The sequence below is a fragment of the Mastigoproctus giganteus genome, chromosome 11 (genome assembly GCF_048544385.1).
Source record: "Mastigoproctus giganteus isolate SK-2022 chromosome 11, ASM4854438v1, whole genome shotgun sequence".
In the NCBI taxonomy this organism is placed as follows: domain Eukaryota; kingdom Metazoa; phylum Arthropoda; class Arachnida; order Uropygi; family Thelyphonidae; genus Mastigoproctus; species Mastigoproctus giganteus.
This window is the reverse complement of record NC_143585.1, coordinates 13,651,169-13,665,092: the sequence shown is the minus strand read 5'-3', so window position 1 is coordinate 13,665,092 and position 13,924 is coordinate 13,651,169. Positions and strand designations below refer to the sequence as shown.

The 13,924-nt window shown below is 38.5% G+C and overlaps 1 protein-coding gene across 1 annotated transcript in view; it reads right to left on the bottom strand.

The window, feature by feature from the left end:
• Positions 1-13,924, bottom strand: part of LOC150077728 (sorting nexin-17-like) — a 229,762-nt gene that overhangs the window by 93,793 nt on the left and 122,045 nt on the right. The window contains exon 6 of the mRNA XM_090384829.1: positions 3,426-3,510. Coding sequence (XP_090240955.1) covers positions 3,426-3,510 — 85 coding nt within the window. The remainder of the gene's footprint in view (positions 1-3,425; positions 3,511-13,924) is intronic.

The window sequence follows — 13,924 nt, the reverse complement described above, 5'->3', positions numbered from 1 at the left end:
CGCAACAGGGTTCGCTGCACTGTGGTGTTGGAGACCTTTCTGGTGGCCTCACGGTTCATTCAGACAGCCAGTTGAGCAACAGTAGCATGTCGATTGGTCCTGACCGACTGTTTCAGCCAACGATCACCTCTGGGATCAATGGCACATGGGTATTGAAAACTATCCCATACGTCCAGTCTTGATACACTTTCACCATTGCAGCAAGTGAGTGCATTTCACAAAGTCCGCTGTTTTGGAAATGCTCGCACCCCTGGCCCAATAGCCAAAGATCATGCCTTTTTCCAGGTAAAATAGGTGGCATGCTTTGCCCATGAAAGAGGCTGTTACTGTGTTCATGGATGGCAAACATCAAGCCTTATATACTTGAGGTGTGTGAACTTAACATGTGCGCTGTATGATTCGCTAGGTGTGTGTGAGATGTCTGCATTGGGGAGTGGTCATAATATCGTGACTGGACTCTGTATATCTGCCATAGGCTTCTGTGTCACCTGATAATTTATATGCATCCCATGCATTTTTCTTCTCTGCCACGAGCCCAATTAGATCATCTGACCTCCATTTAGGTCTAAATCTTGAACAGTATTTCTTAGTTGGTATGAAAAGCCTAGTAGCATCCAAGGTTAATTCCTTGAAGGCTTCCCATTTAGAATTCACCACTGGTAACATCATCAGTTGATACCACTGTACAGAATTTTAAAAATGATCTGAGACCACCGTAGTCACCTTTACGAAAGCAAAAACCCTTCCCTTTACCCTTGATGGTAGTTACATCTTTAAGTAAATCCCACATTGGTACACTGTGATCACTGTCACCAAGCAATTCCTTTATCTGCAAATTCTTAATGCATGAATAATCACTGCTGATAATCAGACCAAGAGTATTACTTCCTCTGGTTGCCCCTCAAACATATTGCTGTAGAAAACAATCCTCCAATAAATCCACAAAAGTCTTGCTAGCGTGCGAGTGACCAACCCACAAGTTCCAGTCAATATCTGGAAAGTTAAAATCTCCATTATAAGACAATCTGATTTACTGACCCACCCTATTTCTCTGCACAATTGTTTGTTGTACTCATCATAGTCATTAGGCCTATAACACACTCCTATTCTCATTTTCCCTTCCCCAGTGATTTTAGTCACACCAAACTGACAACATTACCCTCTCCACCCATGTCAACTGGATGCACTTCCTTAGATTTTATGTGTTTCTAAACTAACAGCATAACCCCTCCTCCGTTTCTATCCTGACTACTATCCTTTCTGTACACAATGTACTCCCCAAATTCCAATTCTGCACTGCTTTTTTCTGTGTGACACCATGTCTTCTGATATCCAAACAATATCTGCCTTTGATGTCTTGACCAGCATTTCAACAGTTTTCTTTGTCTTCACTGACAATAACTGTTATCCATAGTTTTTTTTTTTATGACAGTAGACTGCAATCAATTTTCCACTTTGACACACTCTGCTCTGCAAAAACAGCTGCATCTCCTTGAATGCTGAAACACCAGTTCCTTAAATGCTGATCTGAGGTAATTCTCTACTAGGGAGAAGAATACTTTGATACCTTCAGTCCTTCTAAAAACCCAGTCCAGGATTTTTAGACTTTAAAATAAGAACGGGAGAAGCAGAATTAATAAAAAGTCTACATCTTCCACGCCCACCTTCAACAACGCTCAGATTTCTGAACAGCTTTAATGGAGATAACCATGATAAATCTTATTGGTATAAGTATCAGAAATACTGGTTCCTTTGAATAAAAAAAAAATAGGCTTTTTTTGTGCAATTGGCATTACTTTTTCTTTCCTGACTAAGCAACTGCTAACTCTGTATACAAATCCGTCCTACTAAGGGATACTGCTCACACATCTGGGGTAGTCACAAAACGACTAGACACTATCCAAAAGAGAGCAGTTGTATTGGTTATCGATTCATCTCATACAAATTAACTCCATTCTCCTCTCATAATGATATTCTGATTTTGCTTCATGCCTTTTTTACATCTTCTCAACATTACAATTCTTATAAATATGCACAGTAATTAAAAAGTAGCATTACAACTTCAAACATTTATAATGACTATATTTAACATGAAAGGAAAAAAATTACATGAAAATGAAGAGAAATACACAACAAATTTAAAGATGCCCAACATGAGCATCACAGATGAGGCCACAGACATACCAAAGAAATTCAATTAACTCCCATGCTTCATGGAACAGATCGAGAATTAACTGGACAATAATAATTTTATTCCTTCAGTTCACTGATGGGCTATGATAATGATGACAAACTTCATTTTTGATGAAACACCCGCACTAAAAAAAAAAAAAAAAATCATTTAAGAAATCAATTAAGTCTGGTGAACATTGAGGTCACTTTAGGGGCCACCACAATCAATCCTAGGATCTACCAATTTAGGAAATCTCTGTTATAGTACAATAATGGAGGAGAAGCAATCCAACTTGCCAAAAAATTCTTATTCTTTATGGATTATCATCACTGATTTGTAGTAACAGGAATGTAATTTCAGGAATTCAATTTCAAAGCTGCTAGACACCTGCTGAAGATGCTTGTTAGAATTCTCCCTGCCCCACACTTATCGCTCAAACAACATAATCAAATATGAGTGCCTGTTAGTCATATTCAAGTCAACACAGAATGTTTTTTTGTTTTTCTGCCACTATCTGTGATTGTTTGCAATGCCTTATAACATGTACTGTTTTAACTCCAAACACTAATATGGAACTTTACAAAGAGTTAGCCGTAGAAGACATAGCTCACTAGCATGGTGCATGGAATTTTTTTTTTTAATTTCAAAGATATATGAAAAGGAGCTGCTTTACCTGCATAAGCTTTACTAAACAATCAGACTGCATAGCTACACTGATTCTCCATAAATTTCCTTATTTTTTAAGGTGCAACATTAAGAAACCTATCAAATTACACGTATATCCCCTCAAACAATTTTTCTAATCCTTCCTACCCACTTCCACAACAACAAGAAATTTCCTAGAATGAATTACTGTCTTGATGAAAGCAAATTTTCACACATTTATCTTGCTACCATTCTTTTTCCAATTTAAAAAAAAATGGTTTGCTTGTGTTTTATATACCAAAGACTAAGGATGCCATTAGCATTTAGCATATTCCATTTAAAGCCTTCAACACTTCAATCAGTGTCTTCTCACAGGTGCCTAGTTACTAGGCACTGCAATATGCAGAACCAATGTCATTCTTGGTAACAGTTTCAAGACCAACTGAAAAATCAGTTAAAAATAAAAAGAAACAAAATATTAAATTTGGTCACAACTTTTCATATAACTGAAACTTAAAACTAAAGTTCTATGTTATAAGAAAGGAAGTTTTTTTTAGGAAAAAATATGTAACACAATAGTTTAAAAAATGATTTCACTGCAACTTGCCTCTTACGTATTACAAGATAATGACCACTTCCTGCTGCTTGAAGTGATAAATATGGTGCTTCAAAGTCTTGGAGTTGTCTTTCAACTGTCATATGAAAAAAGCAAAATAATTTCTGTATTATTAATTATATACCCTTTAAAAATACAATATATAAAAAAACTGTTGGGGTCAATCCTTGATTGTGCAAAAAATAATGGTAATATATTTGACCTAAACCAAAGGATATTGACATATTCATGTTACTGATCTCATCCAGCACTCAAAGACAACACAGAATATGAGCTTTAACCATTCACAAGTGAGTTCCCCAAATATCAGTGGCTCCCTTTGGTGAGTTTTCTATAGGGGTGGGCTTTGTGGGGTGACTTTATTTATGAAAAATTTGAAGTTTTGCAAAAAAATTAAAACTCTGTATATAGTACAAAGTTTTCATAAATATTAATTTCCTCTTACCATGATTTAATTGTCCATCATTAAAGAAAACTTACCAAAAACTAAATCAGAATTTAAAAAAAACAACAAATAAGAAAATCATTAAAAAAATTGGGAAAAAAACGCAGTTACTTTTTTTTTAAAGCAATAATATCCTCTCATCTAGGACTCTAATGCATTAAGGGCTTATGCCTCAAGCTGCAAAAGGGTTAGACTATGTATATTTTAGTGCACTTGCATCATTTAAGTTACATCTCATATTGTGAATACCTTCACGATGAGTTGCCATGACACTGCACTACTTCGAATAAGTAACACTTCACCCGAAGGAGAAGACTGTAGCAAAATCCAGGTTTAACTGGATTTTGCTACAGCACAACATTCAATCAAAAAGTTAAGACTTTATTTATTACAAAAGAAGCAATAGAGCTAGAGAGCCAAGATTATGAGTAAGTGTAGAGGAGGGGTAACCTCATCGGTGGTGAAAAAATTACCGATTGTTTCACTCAGTCAGTAATTAGCAGTGTGTGTGTGTTCACACTTGCCTTAGGCTTCTGTCAGAATCATAATGAAAATGAAAGTAGAATATGAATACCTTTCTACTGTTAGCATTCGTGGCAAGCAGACATGTTTCGTAATGCTCTTCATAGTGATTACAGATTTGAGATTAGAGGGGATTAGTGGATCTGATTGGGATTAGAGAGGTTGGATTACTTTTAAATAATTTATTTAATTTATTGTACAGTTTATTTTGATATGTTTTTTTTTTTTTCCCCTGTAATAGTTTGTAAGTTTATGCGGTGGTCATTCCCTGACCTTTCCGCATCCTCCTTATTTGGTGGTGACGGGATCGAATCCCGGTCTAATCAAGAAGCGCACTGCTGCTCCTTCCCACCTGGCTACAGAGGGGCCTATAATAAGTTTAAGTAACTTAAAACCAAATTACGTGGCACCCCTGGAATGTTGTTGTTGCTGCACCCTAAGGTGCCGCGGCACCCCGGTTGAAAACCACTGATTTAGTGGATTTAAGAATGGCTGTGAATGGTACACCTTGAACACTTCATCAGAAAGTATCATGACTCGTACGGAAACAGCCGATCGCAATTTCTGGGTAAATCATTGTTTCATCCTTTGCAGAACGTGTGGCATGCATTCCAAGGTTGACATAGTGGATAATCATAGCTCACCTGGCAATTCTTTTCTTTGTCACCATTCTATAGAGTGTACCAATCTTAAGTTAAAATTTGGTGCATTGCTAGAACAATTTGATTTGCTGAAAAAACAGTTACAATATTCTCTGCTTTCCCCAGAGAATATTGTAACTTGAAGCTCATAAGGGACTCAAGACCCTATTAACCTACCAAGGGTTATGTACTCCCAATTCAGCCCAAGAGCAGAATAACCAAGTGCAAACCACTCTACTCTGGTTCAGAATAACTTTGTTCTATTAAGAGACTCCATTGTCAGGGAAATGGGGAATATTTTTTGTAATAAGGACAAGTGGACTAGAACCAGGGTATGTCTGCGGGAGCAACTATTAATAATGTCACCAAAAGATTGTCAGATTTTAAGGGGTGGGGGAAAGAATATTATTATTCATGTGGGGACTAATGATATCAAGCATAGATGATCTGATGATTTGTTAGGCAAATAAGAACCATGCTGAAGAAATGACACGGGTTAGGTCAAAATGTCTGTAATTCTGCCCAGGCACGACAGGAAGGATTATATGCTGAAAGCCTTGTGGATTAACTCGACTCTGCAAGGCTTTTGGGGGGAAATTTTTATCAGCTTGGCCTGCACTTATGGGTAGAAGGAATCTGTTTTGTACAGGTGGGATACATTTAAACAAAGATGGTGCAAGAGTTTTTGCCAGTATTATTGAGGATATCTTAAAGGTTTAGGGAAACTACTAATTTGAGGGGACAAGGGTAATATTGATATGTATTTATCTGATAATATTGGTTAAAGTAACACATACCTCAAAAGTTCTTGTTTGTTACTGCAACAGATCACATTAGCAAGATGTTCAGAGGGCAGAAATGTTTCAGTGAGCAGGAGCTAATGCCAGGGAAGAAAGCCTAAATAACTTAAAGGGGATATCAGGGTAGTTAACTATACAAGAACACCAAGTCTTAACTGTTTATACAGTAATGTCGGAAGTGCTGTCAATAAAATGAGTGAATTCGAACTGCTGGTTAGGACAAGTAACGCTGAAAACGTGGTGCCACCTGGAGATAATGGATGATGGGATTCAGTACAGTGTATTTAGGAAGGTTAAGGCAGATAGAAAGGGTAGTGGGATCATGCTTATCAAAAGCAGCCTGAGAGCAATGAAAGCTTCCCGGATTCAAGTGCTTTGTATGCTAGTATAGAATTTGTATGGTGTGGGATAGTTGGAAGCAAAAGTATAATGAGAGTGGGAGTAATCTACAGCTAGATGATTGTGAAGATTTATGATGAGAGCCTCTATGTGCAAATGGAATGGGCAAGTAAGTGTGAATGTATTATTACAAGTGATTTTAATTTGCCTCTAATTGACTGGAGCAAATGGGTAGGAAACTTGACATAGGGGACCAAAATTTTTAAATCAACTAGATGATTGTTATTTGTATCAACATGTCAGGGAAAGTAATGGAAAAGAATATTCTAGGCCTGATCATCACCCACGAACCAGACAATATAATAGAGCTAGAAGTGCAGGAATCAGCAGCATAAGTGATCATGGAGTTCTATGGTAGATGTTGAAGAGAGAAGTAGCAGTAGTTAAAGGCAAAGGAAAGGGTTATAATTTCAGGAAAGGAAATTATGATGGCTTAAGGTGCTACATGGCCTCTATTAACTTGGTAGATATCTCACAGAGAGCAAATACAACTGAATTATGGTATACCTTTAAAACATTAATCACAGAAGCATTGAATACATATATACTATTAAAAAAAAAAAAAAAAATACTCCAAGAGGAGGATTCCAAGTTGGATGAATAATGAAATTGCCATATTACTTGGGCAGAAAAAGGCAGCATGGAAAAGTTACAGATCAATAAAAAGTACAGTCACTCCTTGTATAACATGTGTTTACACTACACGAATTCGATCATACACGATTTATAAATAGGGGAAAGATATCTTATACAGTAATACCCCGAAATCACGCGATAGGTGGGTCCGAGAAAATCGCTTAAGTCAGGGTACAACTTTGCATATAAATACATATAAATTTTGTTTAATTGGGACCAAGGACTAACAAAAACACTAATTTAGAAGAAAAATATTTAATAAAATTGCAGTTATTTATACATATTAATACAAAATATGTATTAAAAAAATAAATGAGTTACGTAAAAAAGTTATTTAGATGTCGATGGCTTCATAAAATCTAACAAATTCGTCTGACGACACAGCACCTTTTTTTCACGCAGAATTTCTTCGTAGCAAGCTAATAATTTTTTTATTCCTTGCTTTGTAGCTATAACACGTTCTTCAATTGAGCTGAGACCAAAAGGTCAAGCTTTCAATTGTCATGTGCTTTATGTGCTTTTCTGGTGGAACTGGGTCTGAAGTGTCAGATACTTCAGTGATGTTTTGCTCACGCATCTCTATGAGCTCATTCATTGTCAGCTCCTGACTATGTGAATCCAACAGCTCATTGATATCATCACCATTGACTTGCAAATCTAACTGCCTGGCAAGATTAACAACTTCTTCTATCACATGAGCGACATGATCAGTTTCTGGTGCTGTTTTCGTCTCGGTTTTGAAAAAAAATGGACAAAGTTACTTCCAGACACCATTCAATGTTTTTTTGTGAATTTCATCCCAAGATTCTTCAATGATTCTTACAGCATCTAAAAGATTAAATTGTTTCCAAAAGTCTTTAACAGATATCTCACTATTTTGTCTCATAGCTTCATTCAGACGTGCAAACGAACGCCTTGTGTAGTAAGCCTTGAATGTTTTGATGATTCCCTGGTCCATCGGTTGAAGCAAGTTGGGTTGTGTTTAGAGTCAAAAACACAACTTTCACACATGTGTCGAAATTAATTAGGGTGGCAGGAGGGTGACCGGGTGCATTGTCAATAAGAATCATCACTTTAAATGGAATCTGTTTAGACTTGCAATAACGTTCGACTTCGGGTATGAAATGGTGACCAAACCAGTCCTCAAAAATGGAAGCTGTCACCCAAGCTTTATGATTTGACTTCCAAATCGCTGGTAAGCTAATTTAAGGCCTCCGTAGCCGAGTGGTCAGGAGCTGGAGTGCAGTGGCACACGCTCTTTGAGTAGACCAGGGTTCAAGCCCCTGACTGCTGAATACGGTCGATCTGTCAACCCGCACTGGACCAGCATGGCAGATTATGGTCCATTTTCCCTCAGCATGAATTGTTGAAGAGGCTTCCATCCTGCAGTGGGTTGATAATGGCTGCAATTTATTTATTTATTTTTTTAAGCTAATTTTAGATACACACCAAACGAAAAAATCAAGAACCGCGTAACTCCGAGTTTGCGTAAGTCGGGGTAGAGTAAGTCGAGGTATTACTGTGTAACACAAACTGAATTCGCTTATGCATGGTTCACCTTTGTGTTTACAAGAAATGGCAGTCGGAACAGAATCATCCCAACTGAAAGCAACACGATAGGAATGAAGAGAAGATTCAGAAAATGTATTTATGTTTTTTTATATCAGTGAAGGGGAAACGCATTTCACCATAATAATGTAAAAACCCACACAATTCCAGCTATCAGTATTATCAAAAATGCAATTAGATCGAGTTTACTACCAATTTATAACAGATTCCACTAGCAGGAATGGAAATGGAAACTGTTTTTATTGTTTTATGGTGGTAACCCCCAGAAATGTGCTTTAGTAAAATGTGAGCTAGTGAGGTGTTAATAGAGTTGTCTTTGCCTTTACGGTGTTGTTTATTCAGTTGCTACACACGCACAGCTTTGATTATGTGTATCAAGTGTGCCTCCTCATTTTGTAATTGTGCTTTACTCCCTAAAAATGAGTAAAATACTTAAAAGGTGTGAAAAGGAAGCATCCTGGTGAAGACACTGCAGATTCAGAGAGAAAAAGAAAAGCAATATCGATAAACGGAGGCGGGCTGGGTCAAAAATTCTTACCCGGGAAAATTTGTAGTGGCCTCATACTAGTGTTTATGGCCAAAATCACACCGGCCTCCGACCCACTGTGGTTTCCCTGGTAAGGCTTGTGGCCAGTCCGCCTCTGTCGATAGAGAAAAAAATATGAAATTTTGAAACGCTTTGAGTAAAATGAAAGACCATGTGATAGTGCAAGTGCTACAGGCCTAAATGAGGCAACGCCGAGAATTACAAAAAATGCAGAGAAAATAAAAACAACTTTTATAGTAGGAATGGATTTTAATTACACTTTGCCACAAAGTGGCAAAGTGTAATTAAAATCCATTAGATTAAGACAAAGAATTGGAAGAGATGGAACGGCTGTTATCTGTTTGGATAGAAAATCAAACAAAAAACAAGTGTGCTTATGATAGAAGCAAAAGCATTAGCAATATTTTATTACGTAATAGTCATAATAAAATACTTACGTATTTTATTACGATAATTTATTATGTTTGGTAATGTTTTGATTACAAATGTGTGTTCAATCTTGGGTGGTCGGCATCTAACCCTATTTTTCCCATAGGGCCTGTCATTTATATTACACGAGGGCTTTTGGAACACAACTATCGTGCTATACGAGGATTGACTGTATTGAAGCCTATAACAGCTATAAATTGATCTGTAATAGTGCCACAGAAAAGGCTAGGCTGGCAAAGGCAGATTATGAGAAATCACTGGCAAAGAGAGCAAAGAGTGGGGATAAGGAATTCTTCACATATATAAATGCAAAGAAGGGGGCAAACCAGATCGGACCCTTATGTAATAGATTTGGGACAATATTAGAAAACCCAGCTGATGTTAGTTGGTTTGTATTTTATTGGCGCATTAGCAACTAAGGCTATCATGCACCAAAGCCAGGTCATATATAAAAAATTTAAGCTTTCAGTGACCTAATTAGTTAGGTTACCAGGTCACGATGGACAAAACTGAAAACAATACTGCTTAAAACAAATGAGGAGCACCAGAATGCAATTGCAGTTCTGGAGGTCCTCCAAGCGGATGGTGGAAACCAAATGCCACAGTGTGCCCTATCCTATGCACAGGCACTAAGGACATAGCTACAAATAAACCAGGAACAGCCCAAGAGGAAAACCCCCTTAAAAACTCCAAACCTAGTAATTGTACAACCAAAGAATGGGGAGCAACAAACAACAAGTGAGATTATCAAAACTAAAATCATGGAATCCATGAAAGAAGACCTTTAAAGAACACAGATAAAGGCAATCAGAACGATGAGGAGCACCGGAATCGCCATTGAGACGGACACTAAAGGAGAAATACAAGCAATCAGGGAAAACCCCAAGCTGGCAACTCTGGGACTGCAGGCAGAACCCCATAAAAGGAAGGGCCCAACAGTGATCATATTTGGCCTACCCAAGGACATTGGCCCGCAGGACCCAGTAGAGAAAATCTATGAGAGGAACCTACAGGAGATCATGCCAGACCGGGAGTCAAAGGAACTTATAACCACAAGGTACTCAACTATGTTCAGATATAATAATGCTCGAAATTGGGTCGTGGAATTCACACTAGATGCATGGTGGGCTGTGAGGGACCCGACCCGACTGTATGTGCAATGGAGCTCACATAGATTCAAGTTCACTGTTGAAAAAAAGCCGTGAAATAGGGTTGAATTTGAAAGTGTCTGCAATTCTGCCCAGACACGATAGGAGGGAGTATACGATGAGAGCCTTGTCGATCAATTTGGCCCTGGAAAGATTGTGCAAGGCTCAAGGGGTAGAATTTTTTTCAGCCTGGACTGTACTTGTTAACAGGAGAGATTGCTTCTACAGGGATGGGATACACTTAAATAGAAAGGGTGCAAGAATATTTGCTGATGCTATCGAGGCAGTGTTAGGTGGGTCGGAAAACTGCTAGCTTGGGGGGGAGACAAAGACCAGTAGATTGACATTAGCCACTGGCAGAGGTGAAAGAGATTCTTGCACTGCTTCTATTGGAATGAGCAGAAGCCTGAAAAACAAGATGCAGGATATTTCAGAGACTGCTGGGAGTCATTGCGGTACAAGTAAACACATGGGTTGTGTTAGGGTAGCTAAGAATAGAAATAGGTGCATGTATACTTGCGTGTACACCAATGCTAGGAGTTTAGTAAATAAATTTGATGAATTTGAGGTATTGCTCAAAACATCAAAGGCAGATATTGTTGGGATATCAGCGAGGTGGTGTCACACAGATATAAGGAATGCAGAACTGGAATTTGGAGAGTACAATGTCTACAGAAAGGATAGACTGGATAGGAAGGGAGGAGGGGTTATGCTATTAGTTAAGAAATACATAAAATCCAAGGAAGTGAAGCCAGTGGACATCACTGGACAGTGCAGTGTACAGTCAGTTTGGTGTGACATAAGCATTGGGAGATCAAAATTGAGAGTAGGAGTGTGCAATAGGACTAATGACTGATGAGTATAATAAGAAACTGTACAGGGAAATAGTGGGCCAGTAAATCAGAGAGTCTTATAATGGGAGATTTTAATTTCCAAGATATTGACTGGAATTTGTGGGTTGCTCACTCACACACTAGTAAGGCTTTTGTGGATTTATTGGATGATTGTTTTCTACATCAGCATGTTCGGGAGGCAACTAGAGGGAGGAATACTCTTGATTTGATTATCAGCAGTGATTCTTCATGCATTAAGAATCTGCAGATAAATGAACCACTAGGTGGCAGTGATCACAGTGTGCTGAAGTGGGATTTACTCAAAGAGGTAACTACCATTAGGGGTAAAGGGAAGGGTTATTGCTTTCGTAAAGGCAACTACGATGGACTGAGACAGTATTTAAATTCTATACAGTGGGACCAACTGATGATGTTACCAACAGCAAATGCAAAATGGGAAGCATTCAAAGAACTTATCTTGGAAGCTACTAGGCTTTACATACCAACTAAGAAATATTGTTCAAGGCATGGGATACATACAAATTAACACATGACACAGAAGCCTATGATAGATACAAGTTGATCTGTAACCAAGTTACAAAGGAGGTTAGGCAGGCGAAGGCAGATTACGAGAAATCTTTGGCAAGGGAAAGAAAGAAAAACAGCAAAGAATTCTTTACTTATGTAAACTCTAGAAGGAAGGGGATGAATCAGATTGGTCCACTTGATATCGATGGGTCAACTGTTGATGATCCTGCTCAGGTAGCTAACAAACTAAATGAATATTTTGCATCGACATTCACACATGAGGAGTTATTTAGTGAGGGGAAAGCCAGAGGTGTATTCAACTCTAGCAGTAAGCTAGAGAATCTTGTAATAACTAAGAGTAAAGTGGAGGAAAAATTGCTGAAGATAAACATAAAAAAGGCACCGAGGGTGGATGGGATCTATACAGTTATATTAACGGAGGCAGCAGAGGAAGGAAGCAAACCCTTAGCCATAATTATGAGAGATACCTTGGACTCAGGGGAGGTACCCATGGACTGGAGATGTGCAAATGTGACCCCAATTCACAAAGGAGGATCAAAGGCTGACACAAGTAATTATAGACCTGTGAGTTTAACTTCTGTTCCAGGAAAATTAATGGAGGCACTAGTTAAAGAAGCACTGCAGGATCATTTAGACAAGACTTCAGTTATAGCTCGGACACAGCATGGTTTTGTTAAGGGGAAGTCTTGCCTGACCAATTTGATTGGATACTATGATGCAGTCACAAAGGAACTGGATGCAGGGAATAACTTTGATATTATATATGTGGATCTTAGAAAGGCTTTTGATACTGTTGCACATGGAAGATTACTGCACAAATTGGAGCAGTGTGACATTGGAGGCAAATTGCTGCTGTGGATAAAGGGGTGGTGAGGGGGAGAAGACAGAGTGGTAACCAATGGACACTGCTCATCATGGACTAATGTTATTAGTGGAGTCCCTCAGGGCTCAGTGTTGGGTCCATTATTGTTTTCTGTATTCATAAATGATATTGATGATGCTTTATCAAGCTTAATGTCGAAGTTTGCAGACGATACAAAGGTAGGCAGGGTTGTCAAGGACACTACTGACACTATGCTGCTGCTGCAACAGGATCTGGAAAGGTTGAGCAGATGGGCTGAGAGGTGGCAAATGAAGTTTAACATTGACAAATGTAAAGTACTACACATGGGAAACAGCAACCCCAGAACACCGTATCAACTCTGACAGTGGTAGAGAATGAAAGGGACCTGGGGGAGGTTGTGCAGGCAGATATGAAGTTCTCTGAGCAGTGCAGACGGGCTGCAAGAGTAGCTCATGGTGTATTGTCAATGATATATAGGAATTTTTCTAGCAGGGATAAGGAGGTGATTATTCCCTTGTATAAGGCAATGGTCAGGCCACACCTAGAGTACTGTATACATGCCTGGAGGCCTCATTTCAAGAAGGATGTAGAGCTGCTGAAACGAGTACAATTTAGCCTTAGATGCTGATGCGCCATAAAAATCCTAATAACCAACCAACCAACCTTGCTAGCCCTGGCAGCCTGTCTGCATTGCTCAGAAAACTTCATATCTAACTGTACAATTACTCTCAAGTTTTTTCATTTTCTACCACCTTAAATGTAGTACCACACAGTTGGTACATTTCTCTAGGGTTACTACTACCCATATGCAGTACTTTGCATTTATCAATGTTAAATTTCAGTTGCCACTTCTCAGCCCATCTGCCCAAATTTTCTAGATCCTGTTACAGCAGCACACTGCCATTAATGTCATTAACAACCCTGCCAACCTTCGCATTATCTGCAAACTTTGACACTAAGCCTGATATACCTTCATCGATATCATTAATAAATATAAAAAACAGTGGACCCAACACCAAACCCTGTGGGACTCCACTAATAACATTAGTCCACAAAGAGCAGCACTCATTGATTACCACCCTCTGTCTTCTCCCACTCAACCATCCTTTTATCCATTGTAGCAACTTA